At 37.0% G+C, this 25,839-nt stretch overlaps 1 protein-coding gene across 1 annotated transcript in view; it reads left to right on the top strand.

The window, feature by feature from the left end:
- Positions 1-24,416, top strand: part of LOC107153638 (broad substrate specificity ATP-binding cassette transporter ABCG2-like) — a 40,180-nt gene extending 15,764 nt beyond the window's left edge. Inside the window, exons 7-17 of the mRNA XM_015499173.1 lie at positions 289-360; positions 3,666-3,817; positions 5,215-5,295; positions 5,605-5,843; positions 11,079-11,161; positions 16,594-16,683; positions 17,933-18,057; positions 19,216-19,370; positions 21,589-21,678; positions 22,499-22,584; positions 24,392-24,416. Of these exons, the coding sequence (XP_015354659.1) occupies positions 289-360; positions 3,666-3,817; positions 5,215-5,295; positions 5,605-5,843; positions 11,079-11,161; positions 16,594-16,683; positions 17,933-18,057; positions 19,216-19,370; positions 21,589-21,678; positions 22,499-22,584; positions 24,392-24,416 (1,198 nt within the window). The remainder of the gene's footprint in view (positions 1-288; positions 361-3,665; positions 3,818-5,214; positions 5,296-5,604; positions 5,844-11,078; positions 11,162-16,593; positions 16,684-17,932; positions 18,058-19,215; positions 19,371-21,588; positions 21,679-22,498; positions 22,585-24,391) is intronic.
- Positions 24,417-25,839: the final 1,423 nt, after the last annotated feature.

Here is a 25,839-nt window from a genome sequence, read left to right as displayed (position 1 = left end):
CTCCACTGGGCTTCTGTCTCCCAAAATATACTGTCTGAATCCCGTGAGAACTCAAGGGGAACTCAGGCAGCAGGATACGCCCTATTCCCAGCAGGAATAATCTTAAACCTTAAACCTGGAACCTAAACTGGGAACGCCCTAAACACGATTATGTTGAACCGGGAACACCCTAATCCGCCCTGGTCCTTGAGCAAGGTCAACTACATTCAATGTCACTGCAAAATGTCAGCAACATGGGGTACGCTGGCAAGGAAATTGTCATACCTACTTGGCTAATGGCTCCCAGCACTTGTTCCTGGATGAGCCCACAACTGGTTTAGACTGGAACACAGCATATAAGGTCATTAAACTCCTGAAAAGGTAAATGCTATGGCAACGTTGTTTTTTAATTTATTTACTATCTGTTCACCTGGTATTCTTGGTGCAGAGGATTCAGAATCTAAAAAAGTGCTCCTCTTGGTTAGTGGAATACAGTCAATAAACAAGAAGTGGTTCAAGAAAGATGAAACAAGAGCAAAGGGAAGGAAGTTCATGTAAAGTTGGGAAGCTTTTAAAATAGCAGAAAGGTCAGGTAAGACCACAAGCATGTGACACATGAGCTGAGAGAGAGAGAGAGAGAGAGAGAGAGAGAGAGAGAGAGAGATGTACTGTAAATTCAGAAGAGAGTTCTGGTTGTAAGAAGTAGTGGCCCTGAGGCAGGTCATATCTGGTGTGTGGACATCAGAGAGGCCAGAGGGACAGACCCATGGACTAAAGGTAGTAGAGGTTGGCTGGGGGCTTAACAAAAAAATTTAATTTTCTTATGGCTCTGGAAGTAGAAATTTGAGATCAATGCATCCTCAGGGTTGTTTCTTCCTTAGCCTCTCTCCTTGGCTTGTAGATGGCCATCAACTTCATTGTGTGTCTTTGTCCTAATTTGCTCCTAATTGGAAAGGCAGATGAGGGACTTTTGAAGACCACATTTAACTTTAATAACATCTTCAAAGGTGCTGTGTCCAATGTGGCCACATTTTGTGGCACTAGGGGATATGGCTTCAACACCTGAGTTTGGGGAGGACCCAGTTCAGACCATCACAGGTGGATTAGGATATGAGGTGGAGTTGGGCTCTTGGCAGATTGCATAGATCTCATAGGCCATCTCAGATGTGTGCTTTTCCTGTCCCTAGGGGACATGGGGATGGTTTGAGAGTTTTAGAGCAGCGCAATGACTGTGGAGAATACTGTGCAGTTGGGCAAGGGTGAGGGAGGACCCCATGAAGGAGTTGCTGAAGGAGGATGGAGCTTTGACTACGATAATCATGGTGAGAATTGGGCAGTTTCTGGGTCTGTTTTCAAGGGACTCAACAGGATCAGATCAGGATTAGACTTGGGATGGGAGGATGGAGACAAACTGCTGAGATTTGGGGCTTGAAGATGTGGAAGAATGAGATGAAAGAAATGACTTTCCTCTTACAAGAAAGAAAAATATGAGGGATCACCTGTAAGAAAATTTTCAATAGCTAAGATTTAGACATCATCTTTAAAAATATAGAAAAATATTTCATACTGACAGAAAGGATGCAAATATAATACAGATGAAATCCTGCTTTTCTCACCTGGATTCCTCACTGTCATACTTCACTGCGTCTATAGCCCCTCCTGCTCTCTCTGGTGCTCCCTACATAGTTTTTTTTCTGCCATCATGCCCTTCCACTGAAAATACTACCTACTCCAGATTCCAATGAGGGAGGCCACACCACTGTCTGCACTCCCCAGGCAATAAGCATGGCTTGCCAGGATTCAATCCAGGGCTATTCAGATTTCACCGCTTCTCCATACCGTCTATTTACACTCAGCACTCATTGAATGACATGGCTCCCAAGCAATCCCATTTCCATCTTCCAGACATTTCCCAACTCATTATGGTCTTTAAAGTTGCAGTTTCTAAGTGAAGGGTTCATCATGAGTTTGTTTTGCTCCTCACTTTAGTTATCTTTTTCACCCAACACAACACCAAGACAAGCACACACATAAGCACTGCTTATTGTGTGACACAGAACTGCTTCTGGTACTTTCAGAATAGACCTGTTCACTTTACTCTTTGTTCACCTTGTTCTTTAACCGTGAGTATCTCTTTTCTTAACTCACTCCTGTTAGTGCTTTCAATATTCTACTTATATTATTTTAAGACTGGGTTGTAACCCTCTGTTTGTTTACAAGGAACCATTAGCTACTTCTAATCATCATATTGAAATTACAGATTCCTATCTTGTGTTTCTCATTGAATCAGAACATTCTTGGATACATTGCTAGATGCACAAGGTGCTTATCAAATTTTTAAATTAAAATGATTCTTCTCTTAAAATAATTTAAATAACTGTTTTGAATAGTGACTGTGGCCTTTGTTTCTTCTACCCATAAGTAATAACTTCTATAAAAGATAGTTTAGCAGTGTTCCTAGCTTAGCATTAGTTCAGAGCTCAGATCCCAAACTTGCCCCTTAGTAACTGTGAGTCCCTTTTCAGTTGCTTGACCTTTAAGCCTTATCTGTAAAATGGAGGGAAATGATAATATTAGAACTGCCTTATAACAACATTTTGTAAATGGAAATGAGTTTAACTCTAAAGCATTTAGTGAAGATATTCTGAGTGCTTAGTAATAATATATCATGAGGATAGAAGTGAAAACCAATTCCTAATGAGCCAGAATAGTTAAATGATCAATGAGAATTCGTTATATGATATTCTTTTAATCATTGGTCCATAACTACTCCTCAAAATGAGATTATCTGTGATGCTTATTAATAATACAGATTTCCTATACATAACTCCAGATATTGTAATTCACTGTCTGGGAAGACTATATAGGAACCTGCATTTTCACTAAAATTCTAGCCAATTCTAGACTGTTGATGCATCAAATTTTAAGAATCTTTATCTTCTTTAAAAAAGATTAAATTTAGGTTCCCCGGTTTCCAAGTATGAGATATGGAATATGACAAACCCTAAAATAGTATGGCTTGGACAGAGGATGTAAAAAGAAAATTAGCACATTAAGGGCATTGATCCTTTCCCAGTTCATTCTTCCCAGTGACAGAACAATCCCTAGAAAGGAAGCCAAAGCATTAATCCTTCCCCAAATAAACCCTTTCCCAGTGACAGTACAGTAGGACCCTGAAGGGAAAGAGACAAGCACTGTACGCTGACCCCAGACCCTCCATTCTTCCCCAAGTAAAAATATTTCCCAGTAAAAACAAATTTTCAAATTCTCACAAACCTATTTCCTGAGTGCCCAAACTGACCACTGACCCTAGATCTCTCCCATTTCACCCAGTATGTCATACCCCAAATTCCTAAGTGCCCCAAACTAATAAGATCATTAATTAAGTCACCTCTCAGTATAGCTTATATAAGCCCAGAAGCCTCCTTTGTCCAGGGGCTCAATTTCCACCAGAAGAGTGGGTCCATTCCTGTGAATGTAATCCCCTTCTGGAATAAAAGGCTGAAATGATCCATGAAGTTTGCACCCAGCCTTGTCCTTTTGTGCTAACACCAAGTATATAATATGAATTGAAATGAGAAGTTTGTGGGACGAGATCAAGTTGAACTGAGAGAAAATGCTCTACTGACACGAATAAAGTATTTTTTTGAAGTTTAATAATTCATTATTTTCCCTTTTTCACTTAGCCTTTCAGAGCAGGGACGAACAATCATCTTCTCTATTTATCAGCCTCAGTATTCCATCGTCCAGCTATTTGACAGCCTCACCATATTGGCCTCAGGAAAACTAATGTACCATGGTCCTGCTAAGATGGCTTTGGAGTACTTCAAATCAGCAGGTGTAGTTGACCTTTTCATGCATGATCCTTCATTCATAGACTCCTGGGGAGAGCAGAGGGGGTAGCAACAGTGCTGCTTGGTCTTTGCATAGACCTAACTGGATTTTCACCACCCTAAAGCATTTTTGATCAGTTTGGTGCCAGAGTGTTCCCTCATTTTGCAGCACTTGCTTATTGTTCAGGGCTCTCTCTTTCTCTTCTCCTATGTGAGTATGCATAGTGTGTGTGGGGGGGTGGCGGGGGAATACACGTGTATTTCTCATGGGCAATTCATTGCCTGTTCTATTCCCAGTTGTGGTGACCTTTCCCTTACAGTTAAGTAATTAACATGTTGGATTTACAGCTAGTTATTTTGTCGGTTGAACATTTTTTAAAAGTCCCGAATCATTGCCTTTTGGACCATGTAACAGATTGTTGTTGTCCAGTATTTCCCCTGACACATGATCTTGCTCTGCCTTCCTGAGGGTTCATGAGGTGCTGCTGCATTTTCTAGTAACTCTAGTTTGAAGATGTAGGTCTTAAGTGATGTGGTCTTGCGTGGAATGGCTGGCCCTGAATCTGACATTAATGGACCAAACATTCCAGGCTGCTTGGTTCTATTTCAGATTAAATATTATGATTTCTTTAATGGCTTATCCATCTTCTTCTTTTTAGAAGTTTTTGGGTATTATTATAGATGTTTCTCCATGACCCTAAATCAAATTGTTGATATTATCTTTCTCAATTTGTTTTTATTAAATCTTTGTTGTTTAAAAATAATCAAACACATGTGAATCTGGGGAATCCAGGGAAGATGAACTAAAGAGTCAAGCATAGGTCAAGTTTAGATGATTGTGCCACAGGAAGTTGAGGTGAGAGCTCAGGTGTGCTGTGCTGGTCACATTCTGTTGATAAAGCTTCTATGGGAATTTCTTGTCTATCTAGGATTATGGCAGCTTGAGAGGTGATTTTTTGGATCTCTGGATTTAGTAGGTAGCCAAGCAGTCCTTGCTGATATGCATATTGCTGTTTCAGCATTCTTTACATGAACTAAAAGTTCACAAGAAACAATATTTTTTCTTGGACCTATATTTAGATTTTTGAAGAAGTGCTAATAAGCACTAAGACATATTGAAAGCTACTTGGGGTTCAAAGATTTATGAGAAGTAAGGATTAATATAAGATGGTCTATAGATTTCAAAAATGTTTTGGAATATTTCTTTTTAACTTGGGGACAGAGTGTATGAAATATTGTAGGACTAAATGTATAAGAGGAAAGGATAAATCAGTGAGACGAAAAGAGAGCAAGGAGAAAGAAGTTATTGAGTCAGTCTTCCCTAGCCTTACCTCCATCAGACTTACTGAGTCTGCTCTATTTTCCAAGACCTATGTGGCGTTCTTGCTGGTATCTTTTCTAGGTTACAGCTGTGAGCACTATGCCAATCCTGCTGAAGTCTTCTTTGATGTCATTAATGGTATAATAAAGCAAAAGTCAGAAGGTATGTGAATCTCTAATATTTCCATATTTTTGCCAAATTAAGTTGGTTAAGGATTAGCAATGCAGTAGCTCATTAAAACACAGCCTAGTGAATTTACATATTAATGTGGTGACCAAATAAATTTAGTTGTCAGTGAATACTGTGAGTATTTTTATCTAATTTACAAGTGATTATGTTGGGTTTTTTGTACTCAAGTTTCAGAATTTAGGAGTTATACAAATAAGAGTTCACAGAAAACCTGGTAAAACTGGTAGTAATCTGTTACTAATGAGGTAGTAATCTGAGGCCTGTTATCCATTTTTATTCCAGCCAACAACACTGAAATGCCTTCAACGAATGAAAAGTCAGTCATAGAAGCATTTTATGAAAAATCCCCCATCTGTGGAGAAACAAAATCTGAACTAGAACGACTCTCAAATGATCAGAACAAGAAGAGCTTATTCAGGGAGGAGATCACCTATGTTACCTCTTTTGGTCATCAGCTCATAGGCATCACCTGGCGTTCATTCCAAAACTTGGTGGGTCGTCCCCAGCCCTGGATAAAACAGGTAACTGACAGATTCTTCTAATTATGCTGTGAAATAATCATGTGAGAGCTATTTGGTTCTGATATGAACTGCTCCAGGATTATTTTATCTTCTACCCATCCTCCCATTTATTTGTCATTCCTATTCTATCTGAGATATAGAAAGAGTCAATTGAACCAGTGTAATAGTTTGGAAATGATGTAAGTCTTCCCCCAAAGACTCATGTATTGAAGGCATAGTCCCCATAGAGCAGTATTCAGAGGTGAGGCTCTTGGAAAGTGGTTGGATCATCTGACCTCATCAAAGGATGGAGGGATTCATAGTTTGGTGGCAGTATTGGGAGGTTGGGAAAGTAGGAGGTGAGGCCTAATTGAAATAAGTGGTCTCTGGGGTGGTGGGGGGTTGCCCTGGAAGGGACTATCTTGTCTGTGGTTCCTCCTTTGCTCTCTGCTTCCTGGCTGCCGTGAGGTAAGCAGCTTTTCTTCATCATGCCCTCCTGCCATGATGTTCTGCCTCACCTCAGGCCCAAAACAATCTAGCTAATAGACCATGGACTGAAACCTCTGAAACTGTGAACCAAAATAAATCTTATCTCCTGTCAGTGTCCTTTTTTCTGTGACCAAAATAGCAGAAAACAACTTCCGGAGGAAAAGGTAATTTGAGTCTCATGGTTTCAGAAAGTCTCAGTTCATAGAGGACTGACTCCATTGTTCTGGGCCCAAGGGGAGGTAGCACTTATACAAATAAGTGTAAATGCTCAGAAGCAGAGAGTGAGAGTGAGAAGGGGCCTCAGGAAGAACAATACTTTCTGGGCATGCTCCCCAGTGACCCACCTCCTCCCACCACACCCCATGTGTCTGCAGTTACTACTCAGACATTCCATAGTAATGGATGGACAGGTCAGATTACAGCTGTCACAATTCAACCATTCCACCTCTGAATATTGCTGCATTATCAAATAAGTTTTCAGGGGACACCTCATATGAAAGTTATAATATCTCCTTTAAGTTGATTTTCTTAGGTATTTTTTTCACAATGATAAAAAGCTGAATAACACATCAGGTAAGACACAATTACATTTCTACCTTTGCAATGCTTTTTAAAGTGTTTTCCTGGACTATATAACTCAAAATTTTGATGATGTAGACAAATTTTAATGGAAAATCTTCAACAAAATTTTATTTTTTAAAAAGTGTCAAGAAAAGAAAATATCAACTAAATATAGTATTTTCTAGTAGTTGTCCACAATCATTTATTGATTCATTTGAAAAGTTCAACTCAAGAGTATGTATTCCATTTTGATACTCTACTGGTGAATGAAATGGGTAAAAATTAAAACCTCTACTGGCATAGATTTTATTTTCTTATGAGGACAGAGACATGATATCTGAAAACAGAAAATTCATGGTGTGCCATATGGTAGAAGAGACTATGACGAGGTTTTAAAGAGAAAGAAAATACAAAAGGGGAAGGGAGAAGATAGATGGACTATGGTTGGTTTGCTCTTATATTTATTTATTTTTTTTTAATTTTCGGTGGACATAACATCTTTGTTTGTATGTGGTGCTGAGGATCAAACCTGGGCTGCACACATGCCAGGCAAGCGTGCTACCACTTGAGCCACATCCCCAGCCCCGGTTGGTTTGCTCTTGATATCAGATGTTGAAGGAACCTAGTCTTATTGACTATTCCTGATGGTAGTTTGTTCTGTGCACTGTCTGAGGGAAGAGACTGTAGGCAGAATGCTGTTCCTTATAATTGACCCTCCTCGTTAAGAGATTCTAATCCTGGTAAAGCCATAGATGTCTCAAAGAATGTGCAGTTTATGCACAGGAAATAACCAGACTAAACAAGGCTATTCATGTCTGCTTAACTCCTTTATATAAGACGTGATGGTGTTCTTTTTTTTCCTTTTACTGGCTCTGTAGTAGTTGTTTCACTTCTAAGGTTTTTTTTTTTTTTTCTCCCCACCGCAGTGCTAGGACTGAATTTAGAGCCTCATACATGCTAAACAATTGCTGTATCCCTGAGCTATAAAGCCAGCCAATTTTTTTATTTATTCATGGCCCTATGTCACACAAAAAACTAGTTCTCCTCAGGTAGTTTATAAGAAAATCAATTTAGCTTGTTGTGGTGGGGTATTATTTTTATTATCAATCATTGAGTTTCTGTGGAATATTTAGATGTGGCTTGGTTTTGGCTCCAAATAACTGACTTCCCTGCACAAGCACCATACTTTTCATTTTTAAGTATTATTGATTTGCAAGTGTGCCTGAGAGCCAGCATCTCCTTCTCAATCATGCTTTCCATCCTGCAAACGTTTTTGATCCTGTGCTTTGGCATATCTCTCAGAATACAGGCATTTTAGTGTCTTGTCAACCAAAAGTTACATTTTATTCTTCATAATAGATGTTATTTCATTTGGAAAATTGTCAGGTGAGTTACATCATGGAACCTTAGTTGCCCATTGTTCAGTAGTGAGATGATGTAGTGATTTGATTCTTTAGAGTAATTTATGCATTAGGTCTTTCTTTTTTGCCTCTATAACTGGTATGTCTTGTCCAATACATATATGGTAGTTACGGGCAGGCATTATTAGAACACACCTATCTGTAAAATACCAGGATTGTGCATGATTTGGGTCTAGGCTTCCTTAAGGTGCAGACAACAGGTTGCACATTCAGCCTACTTGCCTCATCAGCAAACTCAGTTCCACAGAAGGAATTCCAACAGTGTTCAGAAAAGATGCAGTCTCTAAAATAAGGGTAGAACCTTGTAGCTCCCTGAGTTTAGCAGGACAACTATTGTTCCCGTTTGTAAATGCTGGAATATTAGCTCAGGAGCAGGCAAATACTCTTTGATAAAGGCCCAGATAGTAAATATTTTGGACTTTGAGAGCTATAGATGGCCTTTGTCTGGAGTAGTCAACCCTGCCGCTTCAGCATCAAAGTAGCCACAGCTAATACATATGCTATTCATGGACACTGAATTTTGAATTCTTTAGATGTTCCATATTGCAGGAAATATTATTCTTGATTTGTTTCTCCCAATTAATGGGAAAAAATCTAACCATTTTTAGCTTATATGCTTAAGAAAAATAGGAGGCTATTGATCTGTGTGTTGTAGTTTACTGACCCTTGCACAGGGTTCTTATTCTCACATTATTTTTATTTCTCTAAGTTTGTAAAAATGGAGTTGTTAAAAAGTTTTATGACTCCTGCTGATAATTCTGTATTTATTGTCTTATTGTTGTACTTTGTTCTGGACTTTTTGACATGATTCAGACTTGACATCTAACCAGATAAAATACTGAGAAGATCTAGGAATGAATAGATTATTGGAAAAAGAAGATTTAATGTTCTTTTAATGTGCCAAGTTTTCTGAACAAATCAACTTGGACGACATTATCACTAATCACCTGGAAGTTCATTGTTTATATTCACATAAAAAACAAACATTTGACTATGGATCCTCCTCATCCTCCTTCTACTTCTTTTTTAAGAGAAAGCTACAAACATCACTCAAAACACACCTTGAGAAATGAAATGTTGTTTAAATACATCTGAACAAAAGCAGAGTAAGATGGTTGGAAAATTTCTTTTTTTTATGTCTTTTGAAAGAGACTAGTGGACAGATGCACAAATCTCATAGATAGTGTCATTTGCTCTGTTGTGAGAGTTTCAGTTTGCTCAAAGGCTTTCTTTTTCTTTATGGCAGAAGAAATACCACATATAAACCTTGTGAAAGCATGGTATGATCCAGGATTCATCATTTTGTCAATATGTTTGAAAACTGAAAATATCTAGGAAACATCCTAATGGTAATATTCAGTCAGTGTAAGATGTCAAGTTTGGATGCAAAAGAAGCAAAGAATGCAGAGCATCTATTTGGAAGTCTTAATATCTTAAAAGTCATACTGTGTAAAAGTATAGATTCTTGTATACATGTGTGTGCTGCATGTCAATAGAACCAACTGCATTTGTTTTGAAAGTTTGAGCTATTGAAATGAAATAGAGCATATCCTGAAGGTATTTGAAAAATGTCAGGGCAAAGGATTTTCCTCCCTAAATTTCTCTTATTAGCAAATGAATTTTAAGAACATCTCATAGGTGAAACATTTAAATAATATTGTTTCCAGCATCTGGTCTTTACAAACTAGTATTTACAGACTATGATTCTGTTTTTGCCTTTTGTTTGACTTCTTGCCATAAGTGTCCTTTACAAATTAGCTCATGGCTTGATGTTACAATAATGTTGAGGTTTCTTTTTATTTTGATGTTTCCAAGATATATGGTAGCATATTTTGTTTTCTTTGCATTACAATTTTCTCTATTATTATATTTAAAGCAAGAATAATTATAAGAGGAATTCCTTACATAGACTATATCACAATGTAACCCTTAACTTTTTGACAATTAAATCACTCTTAAGCCACTTTTTATTCTACAAACAAGTGTTATGTTGGTCCATTCTCTATGGGAGCCACTCATACAGACTGTGTAAGTAAAGATGAATGAGAATGGCAAAGAAAGAATTTGAGGCTCAGGTGTGCCAAGTAAATGTAGACCTCACTGGCTGGGATTGGAAGATAAGCAATGTCATTGGAGATGGTCATGGAACCTTTGGGTGTCCTCAACTGGCTGAGTGCTTTGGTGACAGTGACAATGTACTTTCCAGTGCAGGTGGGGATATCCCACAAGTTGGAAAGGTGTCTATTACTACTGCATTATCATTCACAATCCCATTGTTAGAATTTGTATGAGTGTGTGTATATATGTTATTATATTCTTGTTTATCTCTTTATTTGGAAGTGGTGAGGGTCAAAACCTAGGATGTGGCATGTGCTATGACAACATTCTATTGGTAAGCTACCTCCTCAGCCTTGAAATTTCATTCATTTCCAATGATCAGAGTAAAGACATCCTGTTTTTACTTGATCTTCTTGAAGTATAAAGCTGCATGTTCACTGGCATGATAGTTGAGAGTTCAGTTCCAGTTAATGACTGATTTAGAAAGTAGTGGGAATCTGGCCAAGTCATTTAAAGTGTGTATTTTAGTGGAGAAATTTGATTAGGTAGTATGATATAAATAAAATGTAGTATATACATATGATATCCTATCATATGTATATACTACATTTTATTTGTCCACTCATCCATTGCTAAAATATATATATATATATATTTTAATAATAAAATTTTTACATGCAATTGAAACTCTTTTCTTTCTGTTTTCATTTTTTTTCTTTTTGAAAAGATAATTTCCACATTCATTCTGGGAATTATTGTAGGCGCTACTTTCCTTTGGCTAAAAAATGATTGTACTGAAATACAAAATAGGTAAGTAAAATTAGCTCTTGATTTTGAGAAAATTCTGTCACTTTGCTCAAGCTCAGGGGCATCTATTAAGAATTTGAACTTATTGTATCAAAATAGATTCTACTGCTATGTATAACAATTAAAAATAATTTGAATTTATGACAATAGAGGGTAAACATTGGTGTTTTATTATGGGGTAGGGACAGTAAATGTATTGAAAACTGAATAGAAGAGTTAATTTTTTTCACATATATGTATACTTGTGTGGTGGTAAGTTACACACATCTCATACACATCTTAACCATTTCTAAGTGCACAGTTCCGGGACATCAAATATATTCACATTGTCAACTATCACCACCATCCAACTCCAGAGCGTTTCTTCATCTTCCCAGGGGGAATCTTCAACCCACCTAAAAGAAACCACCCACAGCCACCTCTGCCACCTCTGCAACCATCTGCAATTTTCTGTTTCTGCATTTGGCTATTCTAGGAAGCTCATGAATGTGCAGGCATACTATACTCATCTTTTTATGACTGCCTTATTTACCTTAGCATAATGTCCTTAAGGTTCTTCTAAATTAAGGTATTCTATTTTTTTCTGTTTTAAGGTTGAAAAATATTCTATTATATGTATATACTACATTTTATTTGTCCACTCATCCATTGCTAAAAAATAGGGATTGCCTACACATCTTGGTTATTTGTGTGATGCTGCTATGGGTATACACATAGCTATTTGAATTCTGTTTTCAATAGGGCTTTGGAGAAGATACCAGAAGTAGAACTTCTGTATCATTTGGAAATTCTGTTGATTTTTTTAACTAATGCCATACTCTCTTCTACTTCATTTTACCTTCTTAGCAGCAGAACATAGAGTTCCAATCTCTCCACATTCTCATCAAAATTGATTATTTTTTCTTTTTTGAAATAACAGCGTTCCATTAGATTTTTGAAGATATGTCTGTTTTAAGTCCTTTGCCAGTTTTAAAATAGGATTTTTTTGCTCTTAGCAGGATTTTTTGTTATTGTTGCTGCTAATGTACAGTCCTTTATATTTATGAGTTATTAATCCCTCTTCAGATACATGATGTATGCATATTTTATCCTATTCTGTGGATTTATTTCTCTCTGTTGATAGTACCATTTTTGCACAGATTTTTTAATTTTGATATAGTCCTATTGATCATTTTTCTTTGGAGGTTTGTGAGCCAATTTTCCTAATGCTTTTTATTTGGGAGTATAGGACACATGCATGGAATGGTGTTTATCCTCTCATTTGGAAAGCACTTGTCAGTGTTATGATCCTTTCTAGTTTCAGTCATAAAATGTATCCCCCAAACTTGCATACCAGGATGTCATTTTACACAGTTGCATCATAATCTGAACCTAGATTCTCAACATCACAGTCCACAGGGCTCTCATCATAATTCATATAAGGAGAACCACTCCTTGCTAGGCATTGAGCTCCATTATTGACAGCTGTGGCTCATGTTACCTACCAATGGCCAGAGAAGTGGATGGTCTCATCCTCATTTTAATATTGATAACCTTTGAGGAATTTGATGTTGAATCTATTTTGATGTCTAGAAAAGGCTTGATTCCAAAAGCTCAGTCCTTGTCCCAGATGTCAGTGCAAATCATGAAAACAGGGTTTTGCAAAACACACAAAAATAAATTTTATTGATTTCCTCTAGTATATGAAAAAGAAAGAGCAGATTAACATTTCCAGAGTTATTGTCCTCTCTACAAGGGGGAACAAAGTGTTATTAAAGGGAAATTCTGGAACCAGACTCCAAGTATACTTTTTAAAAGGTATATGTAATGTCCACATGGTGCCCTGAAGAAGCCATTGGTCAGATCTGTTGGTACCAGTTTCTATGTTTGCACATCTTACTAATACCAATTTCCTTATTCTTGTTAATGATCTGAACATGTTAACAACCTGGACATGATAGCCCAGACTAGGACACAAAAAAAATGTGAATCTTACTTCCACACACACAGGGAGGGGAAGAAGGAAAATAGGAAGAAAAGAGAATAAAACACATCAGTTTTAAAATAAGCCTCCTGTGTTTGAGCAGGAAAGTTCATACTCAATGCCTGAAATGGATCCCTGTTACAGGCTGGTTGCTTTTAATGGAAGAATAACCATAAAAATTAATTCTTTACTCAAGTACAGTGAATTTTCCTCTCTATTGAATCAGGTTGTGTTTCCCTGTGAAGAGAGGATTATTACAGCCGTTTTCCAGAGTTAAGTCTACTTTTTAGCTTCTAAAGGCAGAGATCTCTGGAATTTTTTACAACTCTGCCAATACTTGGTTTATGCCCTGTGTAGATACTATTTCTTAACCAAGCTCAGCATAATCACAGGTTCTCAAAGTTGTGTACCGTTTATATCATGTAGCAGGAAGCATTTGGAAAAATATTAAGGAATCTGTCATCAGCTGCAATTTTAAAGTAGTGAAATGCTAACCATTAAATGTTTTAATAGAAAAAAACCAAAGAAATAAATAGGAACTTTAGCAGTTTCTTCAGATGTTTTCTGGAAAAAATGAACACTAACCTCATTTTAATTTGTATTTTTGACTTACATTGCTACAACTTTTTATAAGTTTGGGCATTGTAAAAGTGGCCAGTGTGTGTTGGCTCATCAAATCCATCTTCATGTAATTGATTCTTCAGTTTATGAAAAAAAAATTCAGCCTTATCTCTGAAACCAGATTGTTAGACCTTTCTTCAGGGCTTAGTATCAGTGCCTCATCATTTGAAGAGGCCAACAGTTTAGTTCTTTGGGGGGACCAAGCAATGTCTTTGCACTCTCTCTTACCCTGTGTAACCAAGGAACTGGGTTAGAATCCTGTGTAGAGTGTGAGCTTATTTGAATAGCCTTAAGAGTTGTGATGATTGCTAAACATATTTGAAAAAAGGTGTTTAAAAAATATTTGGATCCAGTAACCCCACTTCTGTGTATTTATACAAAATATTTGAAGTCAGTTTGTTGAAGAGGGATCTGCACTCCCATGTTCATTGCAGCACTGTGCACAATAGTCGATTCAGAAATCAGTCTAAGTGTCCATCAGCTGACTAACGGATAAGGAAAGTGTGTGTATACACAAGGGAACGCTGTTCAGCCTCAGGAAAAGAAATCTTGCCATTTGTGACAACATGGATAGAATTGGAGAACATTATGCTAAGTAAAATAATCCAGACAGAGAAAGACAAAAGTCACATGTTCTCATATGTAAATTCTGACACTATTGGACTCTATAAAACAGAGAGTAGAATGGGGGTTGCTAAAGGCTAACATATGGGGAAATGAGGTGATGAAGGTTGAAAGTACAAATCTCAGTAAAGCAGGAAGTATAGTTTTTTTTCTTTTGAACAACTCCTCCTCCTCCTCCTCCTCCTCCTCCTCCTCCTCCTCTTCCTCCTCCTTCTTCTTCTTCTTTTTTGAGGTACACTGCACAGGATGGTGAATCCATAAAAGAATAATGTACAATTCATAATTTCTAAGAATAAATTTCAAATATTCTCATAAAAAATGATGAATACTTGAATTGATGGGTACCACCATAATTTTTTTCATTTTGTTATTCTTTCACACATTATATTTTTGAAGCATAACATTACTTTTTGCCCCAGAAATATACTATTACAATTTGTCAATTTATGAATAAAAATAAATCAGATCTATATGAAGGTTACCCCTTGAAAAGCACTGAATATTTTAATATTAAATTTTTTTAATAATAAAACTGTTTAATGTAAAATAAATCATCTTATGTATTAGAAGGAATTATGCTGTGTTTTCTTAGAATCATGAATATTTTAATAGAAAAAGCCAAAGAAATAAAGAAGAACTTTAGCAGTTTCTTCAGATGTTTTCTGGAAAAAATGAACACTAACCTCATTTTAATTTGTATTTTTGACTTACAATTATTAAATGTATTTGTATTATTAAATGTGAGAGAACAAATTAAAGTGAATTTTTGCCCTGTCCCATGTTTCTAAAATTGCCTTTCAACTTGATATTATGTTTATTCCATTAGCAAAAGTTATATAGTAGTTTTTCTCTTGGGCTTGGCTATTTTCCATTCACTTTGATTATTATGTGAACTTTCAAACTAAAAACAGTTTGCACCCCTTAGTTCTTCATTCTTTAGGTGAAAAAAAATTGCCTATGGGCTCTTCTTTTTCTTTTCTTTTCTTTTTTTTTTTGAAGTAGTTGGAATTATTTACTTGGGTTTACATGCATAAAAATGTTCTCTTCTTTTTAAGTCATTTAAATGATACACACATCATCTCACTTTCTGGTTTTCACTGTCAGTTCAGTTGTTTGGTTTGGAAGGGAAGCTTTTCTTTGTTTCAGGGATGGTGGCATGCTTTCATGAAATCCTTATTTCTATTGGAGTATAAATTAACTGAACACTTTTCTTTCTAAACCTCAATTATTTTAACCAAGAAATAAGTATTAAAGCTTCATACACACGATCAAATTACTTTTTATATTATAAATAAGCATCAGATTGATTTTTGTTTTGAGCATCCTAGAAAATCCTGTAGGAAAGTGGCTGTCCCACATCAAGGGTAACTGTCAAGGCTATTGATGGCCCTGTCCTGGGTGACTACAGCAAGGAGCTGACCAGGGGTTTCCTCCCCTATTTCATTTCTTTCCATATGTCTTACTTTCTTATTACTTCACTTTAAAACAAAACTGGATAATTAAATATTTTAACCCTTGGGAGATTTATTTAGGTTCATTTAGGTTAATGTTTCTCTTTTCGTACATTAGGAATGACATACAGCATTTTTGTGAGTTAATTTGAAGATGAGGGAGTATTTTTATGTTAGCTCAGGCTATCATAGGAAAATCCCATGTACTTGGTGGCTGAAACAACAGAATGTTATTTTCTCTCAATAATGGAGTCTGGAAGTCTGGGGTTAGAATTCCCTTCCAGCAGGTCAGGGTTCTATGAGGGTCCCTCCCTGGCTTGTAGATGGGGCCTTCACTGGACATCCTCTCATGGCAGAGAACAGCTGGTATTTCTTCCTCTCCACCAATTCACTAATCCCATCATTGGGCTCTACTCTCATGACCTCATGTAAACCTTATTACTTCCTTAAGCCTACCTCCTGGTACTATCACATTGGGGGTTATCTCTTCAACAAGTGAATTTTAGGGAAAACAAGTCAGTGCACAACAACCGCAAACAAGAATTTCAATTTTTGCTGTAGTGTGGAGTGACAGGGGTACCAATGAGGAGACACAGAGTTGGGAGAGCCACTAGAGGGGGCTAGGCTTTCCTATCTGTTTAAACTTAAAGAGCTCTACTTTTCTTTTTAAGATGTATTTGATGTTACATTATTTCTGGAAGGAGTTTTATGGGAAGAAACCAACCTAAGAGTGCTGAGTTAACTGAGGTGCTTTTGTTCCCATTCTGTCCTGACAGAGCAGCAGTGCTGTTCTTCCTGATGGCTCACCAGTGTTTCAGCAGCATGTCAGCCGTGAAACTCTTTGTGGTCCAGAAGCAGCTATTTCTGTGAGTTGGTCTCTATTCTGGTAAGGGACATTGCTGGCTGGGGGAAAATGGTTAAATGCAGAATTAGACCAAAAATATGATTCTGGGGATTACTGGTATTTATTTTTCTTTTCTTTTCCCTTGTGTTCTTTATGTTTTCAAATTGACATTTAAATTATACATATTTATCATGTAAAACACAAAGTATATATAAGGATTACCAATATTAAGTGAGAAAAAGCAGTCCCAATTGGGATAGAAGGTCAAGAGTGTGTGGGGCCTGCTACAAAGAAAAAAGAAATTTCAAGGTTAGGGTATGGTCATCAAATCCCAATTCTGCCGAGAAAGAAAGGAATAAAGGGGTTAAGGAGTATCTTTAGTTTTTAGAAAAAAAAATAGGTCATAGTGACCCTCCCACGGAAATTTTTTAGAGGCTTTGGTAGAGATTAAGTGGAAGTGTAAGCAGCAAATTATAAATGGGATATGAAGTTAACAAAGTATGTGGCCAAGCACAGCTCTGAGTGGATCAAAGAAAAAGTGAAGAGACCCAGAGGGCAACCTTACAGGAAAGAGCAAGATGGTTTTGCCCTTGTATTTTTCAAGGATGGAGGAAATTTACCCAGGCTTTAATGCCCAGGACAGGAATCACCCACCAGAGAGGAAAGGAATGAAGACAGTGGTGAAAGAGTTTGGAATTTAGGGAAGAAAGGTGTCAGCAAGAGGGGAGATGAAGATTTGATTGCTGACAGTGCTGCACCTTGGAGGCAGGATTACTGGAGGAAGAAGTCTTTTTCTTTTTTTTAACAAAAGAGAAGTAAACAAATTTAGTGATCTGAATCTGCTTGAGGGCCGTGGAAATTAACAATGTTACTTTCACGCTCAGAAGTGGAGAGAAGAAAAGCCTCCATTACCACTGAAGTTAGCCCTGAAGTGCTGCTCATCAGGCAGAGCCAGCCTGACAGCAGAAGCAGAGTCTCTGAGGAGAGTGAGGACATGCAGACTCTGTCCCTGGAGGGGTGATATGGGCCAGAGTGGGTGGCAGCAGGAGGAGTGCTGTCATGAGAGGGTCACAGCAAGAGCCTCATGGGACTGATGCCCCAGGGAGGCTGCATCTGAGGTGGAGATGGATGGGGGTGGGGGTCAGCCTGGAGCCTGTGAGCAGCTGCAGTGTCAGACCTGGTGGCAGCAGGAGTCTGCACAGCAGCATCTCATCTGGGCTGTGCCTTCTGGGACTAATCTGGGGTGTGTGGTGTGTGTTTTTGTTCTGTAGACACGAGCACATCAGTGGATACTACAGGGTGTCGTCTTATTTCCTTGGAAATATTTTATCTGACTTACTAGCCAGGAGGTTCTTGCCAAGTTTTATATTTACTTTTATAGTATACTTCATGGTGGGTAAGTAACAAGACAAAGGGGATGTGTCTCTAGCCTTGAATATGTTGAGATGTTAACTTCTCATTGCAAACACGCTTTTGGTTCCCAAAACTATAAAACAAGCTATAAGGAATCATGTATTGATGGTATATTCTCTAAATTATCTGGTTAATGTGGACACTTTTTCTAGACTTTTTCCCAACTGAACTTTAAAATGTATTTACGGAACTATATTTTTCTGAAGGATGCCATGTGTCATACTCAAACATGGAAAGAATTTGTTGAATTATTTGAGACTGTGCTAGAGAAGCTGGATATTTATTGCTTATCTGTATTTTTTTTCTCTATATCTTACTACATGTATCTCTATGTGGAGAAAAAATATATACAGGCAGGTAATATCTATGATATGCAGAGATATGTAGAAAGAGACTGAAAAAAACAATGTATGCATATCTTTTCTTCCTGTCTCCTACTCTAACGAGAGGAAGACGGTGACTTTGGGATCTATTGATTTAATAAAATTACTTGTTTGATGATGTAGAACAGAATCAGTTGTGCATTATGCTCTGGCTTCACACCAGGATCACTGAATTATCATTTCTATAAGTTTCTCTGATATGTGTGTGTGTGCACACACATGCACACACACACACGCACACAAATTTTCTTTGACAACTCACCACAGGATTATAACCACTAATAGAGCTGGAAACTTCAGTTTTATAAATAATAAGTGTGCTGAGAATTAGGCATGGAATCTTAGAGCTGTAGACTTCTTATCAGTATTCTTACAGATATTCCAAAATCTTCAGACCATTCTAATACAGAGCATCAGTTCATGATAATTATAAAGTAATTTAAGAAGCTTGGCAGCCCAATCACAGAGCCACGTGGTGGTGATTATACTAGGGGGATTTACGTTATAAAGATGGCTACCCTTCGTTCGCATGAAGAGAAACAATGAAATTAGTGACACAATTAGTGATACATTGATTGTGATTTGGAAGTTTTCGTGTAGAATTTTAAAAGCCAGTCGTAAAATTTTATTGCATGTGAGTGATGTTTTTTGTTGTTCTGATCTTACTTTCTCAGGATATTGTAGTGTTATTGGCACTATAAACAGTTCCAGATACACAGGGAGCTACACAGCTAAACTGATCCTTTGTTTTCTTTAAGGATCAAAACCAGCAGTGGAGGCTTTCTTCATCATGATCTTTACCCTCATGATGATGGCTTTTTCATCCATTTCCATGTCACTGGCCATAGGAATAAGTCATAGTGATGTAACTATAACAAGACAGGTCATGAACATCTATTTTACTTTTATGTTGGTGAGTGTGAATTGGGCTTCTCTGGGGACAGAATTTTTCCCCCTGTTTCTCTGACACCTTCCTGTCATGAAAAAGTCTGTTTTGAGGATTCTGGATGTGGGAATCTGATGGTTTCAGGAAGCCATAGACTGAACTATAGTTTATATTAAAGAATGTACCACTTTCTTCCTTCCTCCTATATAGGCTTTTCTGCTAGTGTTCTCATGTAGTTACTTATCTTAGCTATGTCCTTATTAATGAGCTTTTAAAAAAGACTTTTTGGTGATTATGAACGTTTATTAGGACTTCAAAAACAAGAATAATGATTGATTCCCTTGCAAAAACCACAGGCTGTCTACCTGCCTTTCATGCTGGTGTTAGAGAACTGCCAGCTGTGTAAGCAGCAGAGCTTGTTTGGTTGGATTCATTATTCCCCAAGGTGAAAGTGAAGCTCCATGAGAAGTGTTACAGGGGTCTAGCTTGGATGCCTCTTGCATTTGAAAATGTTTTAAAATTACTGGAAATTTCTAAAGTCCATAGTATTAGGTCATCAGTTGTCTGGCTTCCTGAGAATCGCTAATATCAATATGTTTCTGTTTCATCTTTTTAGAAAATGATTACAAAATCATAATCTTTCATGGTCCTAAAATTTGCACTCACATAGATGAATCAACAGATAAACAGAGCCTATTACCACACACCCCACACAATATCGGCTAAACAGCATCCTTTCTGGTACAATAGAAAGAGATGCCCTTGAATGGCACATATACAACACTTAAAAAAGTTCTTTTTATTAATGTGGTATAGTTATCTATAATTTGGGGTTCATTTTGAGGCAACCATAAAAGCATGGCTTATACATACTCTTGTCAAAGTTTAGTTCAATTTCTGAATTTGTCAACTGCCAATATATACCATCAACAATGTGATGTCTAATTTGTATTTAATCTACTATAAAAAGAAGTCCTTCAGTAAATAGAGATGTTTTGTTTGATTTATTTGATACATTGATTGTGATTTGGAAGTTTTCGTGTAGAATTTTAAAAGCCAGTCGTAAAATTTTATTTCACTCAGAGATGTCATGTTATACACCAGTCACTTCTGGTAGGTCAAGTCTGATATACGCAGGCACACCACAGCACTGCCACCATTGTGCAAATCCCAGCTCACCTCACCCCAGTTGGGGCCAGTGTTATGTGGGCCTCTCGTTCATCTCCAGCGCTCCTTCCTGAATCTGCATTGCAATATCACTTTTTCATAGCTTTAAACAGAGGGATTGTCCATGTTTTCTGCTGTACTACACCACGCTATACAGTGTATAAGTTCTAGGCATTGGGAAACCTGAAGCCTACAATTCTGAACCCCAAATTATTATTAATGTCATGGATGCAAAAAGCAAATCCTTGTAAATAACAAATCTTACAGTTGTATGGAAATAGAGAGGTATATGTGAAGCTCAGGAACATTCTTGTATATGTTCCTAGATTTTCAGGATCATTAGGGGCAACACACCTTGGTGTTATACTTAGGATAGTCAGTAGTCAGCTCTTTGTGTCAGTGAGTTCTGCATTAGAAACTTCAAACAACCACAGATGAAAAACATACAGAACAAGAATTAGGTATGTACTGAATATGTACATTTTCTTTTTTAGTTATTATTGCCTAAACTACATAGTTTATATGGTCATAGGTATATAGTATAAACTACATATACAACATTTATACTATAGTAGGTAAAAGAAATATGAAGATGATTTAAAATGCAAAGGACACGTATATTTAAAGTATAAAGCATTTGCTTGGGATTACATGCAAATACTATGCTCTTTTAAAATAATGGAATTTGAGATCTGCAGATTTGAGTATCTATGTATGTGAGTACTAGAGCTGGTCTCCCTTGGATACCAAGAGATGAATATATTTCTTAATCTTCCATTGTTTGCAAGTACAGAAAAACATGAAAATATAGTATTAACAATTAAGGATCTTCCAAATAAATGAAATCTATGATATAGACTAGAGTATATTTTCATTAATTAAAACCCTAAACAGTCTTAGCCATGTGAGGTTTACACATGCAAAGGAAGATTAATATTTAGAGCAAGGTCAAAGAATTTCAAGAGTTGTTCCTACCAGAAATGTTCAGAAGGTTATAGCATTCTTGAAGATGCTTTTCTCTAGAATTCCTCATGAAATTCCTGGACCAGTTCTAATTCATGATTTTTGCTTTTTGTAGATTTTTTTGGGTCTGACATTGTATTTTGGAAGCATGGCTCCTCAGATCTTGTGGCTTCAGTACTTCAGCATTCCTTATTATGGCTTTACAGTAAGTTGTCCTTGACTGTCATTGTGAATAGGTGCCCAAGGTGGGAACAGTGAAAATAAAGCCTATACGTCTCACTTCCCCTGCCATGACCTGTGGACACCTCCCCCCGCAGGAATTTCCTTCCAGGAGCAATGGAGGAGTACTTCCTATTATCCTTTAGCACAAGGTCAGGGAGTTATCTGGGGTTTTCCTCAGTCACCCTGTTGTTTCAGATGAGAAAGGTGAGGAGAATAAATCTTATAGTAAAGTGGAAAGAATGACAGATGAAAAACATTGTGTTTCCATTCAATAAGGAAATAAATGAGAGGATGGGAGACTGGGATACTTAGCTTATAATTAAAGAGAAATTATGAGAAACAAAGAGGCTAAACAACACTCCTGGCCCTATGGCTCTAGTAAAGGAATCAACTCCAAAGAAAACCGTGTCTTAATACAGTGTAACCAAGATTTTAACTCCTACAAGTGATTTTGATGAAAACAAGAAAATATCATTACCACAAGTCAGCAATATTCATTGAGCAATACTACATCATTTTAGTTATAAAGATTATAGGGTTACACAGTTAAAGAGAAAAGAAAGAAGGGGCTATGGGGTGATCTACCAAGAGATTTCCCTTCTTGGCCAATTGGAAGGAATATCCCAACCTTAGGCCTCTTAATTTCCAGGGAAATTAGTTAATTTGTGATATATTGTGAATATGCAACTTTGTATATATTTGGAAATAACAATAAAGATTGAACTTGAAGATTTAATTGTTATGATTCTTTGGAAATGTTTTGAAATTTAAAACCACCTTGCATTGTCCTTTGTGTCACACAGGCTTTGCAGCATAATGAATTTTTGGGACGATACTTCTGTCAAGCCCTCAATATAACACATGACAATAACTGTCCAAACTACATAATGTAAGTTTGTGTCCAATGTCTTAAGAGGCTTTATTATTACTATGATGAGATATAGAGAGTCCCCTGGGATTAGAGCTGGAACAAGAATTTTCAGGGTCAACAAACCTTTCTGAGCCTACATTTTCTCCCTCATAAAGTGAGTCATTGTGCACTAATGCATGTGAACATGTTGTACTTGTATTATGCTACAGTCCAAATTGTTTTTGTATAGAAATGTTCACTGGGGGCCTGTTGAAAAATTAATGTTTCAGTTTTTGAGTGATTTTTAGTTTTTAGAGCATTTGAATTTGAAACAGGCTGTTTGATAGTTTAGCAAAGCTTATAGTCTCTGGATGTATGGATTCTGTGCTGTCAGCCCAGCCCATGGACCACAGTAGGCACTAACAGGGCTGCAGTAACATAAAGGGGGTAACATTAAGATCTGGATCTAGTCCTTTCCTCTGCTCACATTATGTGTGTGTGTGAGAGTGTGTGTATGTGTGTGTGTTTGTGTGTGTGTGTGTGACAGAGAGAGAGAAAGAGAGAGAGAGAGAGAGACCGACTTGGAATTCTCCCTATCAATGGTTATGTCCTTTAATGAATAAACACATATTTCAACAAGTCAAGAAGGAATTCTCATTTTTGCATCAAGTTCTTAAAATAGAAATGCTGGTTTTAGTGAAATGAGAAGATCTTGTTTTGTACTTTTTATATTTTACTTTTCTATTACTGTTTTTAATCATTTGATATTAATACAAAATTAATGAAAGAAAAGAGAATACTGGTATTTTAAATCCCTTTTGGATGTTCAAATAACTTAGAAATAATTCTTAGTAATAAAACAATTTTGTATTTTGAATTACTAGTGGGAAAAACCTCTAGGAAAAGAGATTTTCTATTTTTGCCCGCTCTCCTTGGTTTGATTTGGGTGTGGCGTCTTTGTAACATAGAGTCACCACCAGGCTTCAAGGGAGGATGCAGTGGTTGGAAATGTGGGACCAGATAGGAGGAGCCACCACAGGCTTCACACTTACATAGGGCTCATCTTCACAAGAGGAAGGAAGAAGCTCCTCTTAGCAGAGGGAGGTCATGGCTATTTTAGGAACTTCTAAATGCCAAGATGCACAAGACAACAGGCCATAACTGTGGCTGCACAGTTGATACTGTCTTAGTATCAGGTGCTTTTCTACCTGTGGCAGGAATGCTCCATTCTGCTCTGTTCCAGCTGGTACTTCAGGTCTGAGTCTGTTTTCTGGGCCTGCAGGTAATATCCTGTACCCTAGCATCTGTGATGCTCATCATAATATTGGAGTGACAGCTGACAAACATAACTCTGGCTGGAAGCCCTTGCTCTTCTCTGGTCCTGATTTTAGAATTCTTAGCCTATGTTTTTAGGAAGGTTGTCTTGAGGATAAGCAGAACTGCAAACAACTTTGATCATCTTAGGAAGGGGCATAGGTGTCATAACTTAGGCCACAGTTTTCCCCATCAGGAGTAAGTGATAGGTTACTTGATAATCATTTCTGCCCTTTGAAGAGGGCAGCATTATAGACTTAAAAACATATGAATTTGATCAAGCTAGAAATTTGGTTCTTAATGTGACTGTAAACTTGGCCAAGTTCATTAAACCTACTTCCCTTCCTCTTTTAAATATGTAGGATATGTATACCCCTTTGATTTATTTAATGATTCATAGGTATTATATATGAAGGGATAATTATTGAAGATTTTGTGTGCATAGAGATGTCTTTAAGGAAAAGCAACTGTATTGACTAAAATTTCATAGATTCTAGGAATGAAGTTACATTCTTTCTGTTTTTAATTTCAGATGTTCTGGTGAAGAATTCTTGTAACTGCAGAACATTGATCTCTCACCTTGGGGTTTGTGGAAGAATCATGTGACTTTGGCTATTTTGATGAATATCTTTCTCATAATTGCCTGCCTAAGAATATTATCTCTTACAAATATTCTTAAATTCTGCCTTAATTTTCTACGAATTACCCTCCCATTAAAAAATATCTAATGAAAATTTTTTGTTGTCTTCTGTTCAGTTTCATTACACCATAGGTAAGCAATAATTATTTTTAATAAAAAATTACAGAAATAACTGAATTNATGGAAATGGAAGGAGACCCTCAGGGTTATACAAAATTACATACAAGAGGAAGTGAGGGGAAAGGGAAAAAAATTACAAGGGGGAGAAATGAATTACAGTAGAGGGGGTAGAGAGAGAAGAGGGGAGGGGAGGGGAGGGGAGGGGAGGATAGTAGAGGATAGGAAAGGCAGCAGAATACAACAGACACTAGTATGGCAATATATAAATCAGTGGATGTGTAACTGATGTGATTCTGCAATCTGTATACGGGATAAAAATGAGAGTTCATAACCCACTTGAATCAAAGTGTGAAATATGATATGTCAAGAACTATGTAATGTTTTGAACAACCAACAATAAAAATTAAAAAAAAAAAAAGAGGGGCTGGGGTTGTGGCTCAGCAGTAAAATGCCTTCCTAGAACAACAACAAAAAAAGAAACAGTTTTCTTTGGAGTTAATTCCTTTGATAAAGCCCTAGGACTAGGAGTGTTATTTAACCTTTGCTTCTCTCATATTTTCCCTTTAATCATAAGCTAAGTATCCCAGTCTCCCATCCTCTCATTTATTTTCTCATTGAACTGAAACACAATGTTTTCATCAATCTTTCTGCTTTACTATGAGACTGAATCTCTGGGTTCTTCCTTGCCCTCAAACAACAGGGTGACTAAGGAAACTACAAATGACTTCCTGACCTTGTGCTAAAGAAGGCTATTAGTAAATCCTCATCCATTGCTGCTAAGAGGAAATTATATATGTGAGGTGTTCATAGGTCATGGCAGGGGAAATGGATGTGTATAGACTTTATTTTCATTGTTCCCACCTTGAAGATCCACTCACAATGACAGTCAAGGAGAGCTTACTGTTAGTCCATAATAAGGAATGCTGAAGTATTGAAGCCAATGAAATTGAGGTGCCATACTTCCAAAATAAAATGTCAGACCCCATAAAATCTACAAAAGCAAAAAACATGAGTTAGAACTGGTGCAGGAATTTCATGAGAAATTCTAGAGAAGATGTACTCCAAGAACCCTACAACCTTCTAAACATTTCCTCTAGGAACAATTCTTTAAATCCTTTGCACTTGCCTTAAACATTAGTCTTCCTTTGCATATGTAAACCTCTGCATGGATAAACCTGTTTATGATTTTAAGTTAAGAAAAGTAGACTATAATGTATATT

Source organism: Marmota marmota, unplaced genomic scaffold (assembly GCF_001458135.2).
Source record: "Marmota marmota marmota unplaced genomic scaffold, marMar, whole genome shotgun sequence".
Taxonomy (NCBI): Eukaryota; Metazoa; Chordata; class Mammalia; order Rodentia; family Sciuridae; genus Marmota; species Marmota marmota.
The sequence above is the reverse complement of the archived record's forward strand: the minus strand, read 5'-3'. Positions and strand labels throughout refer to the sequence as shown.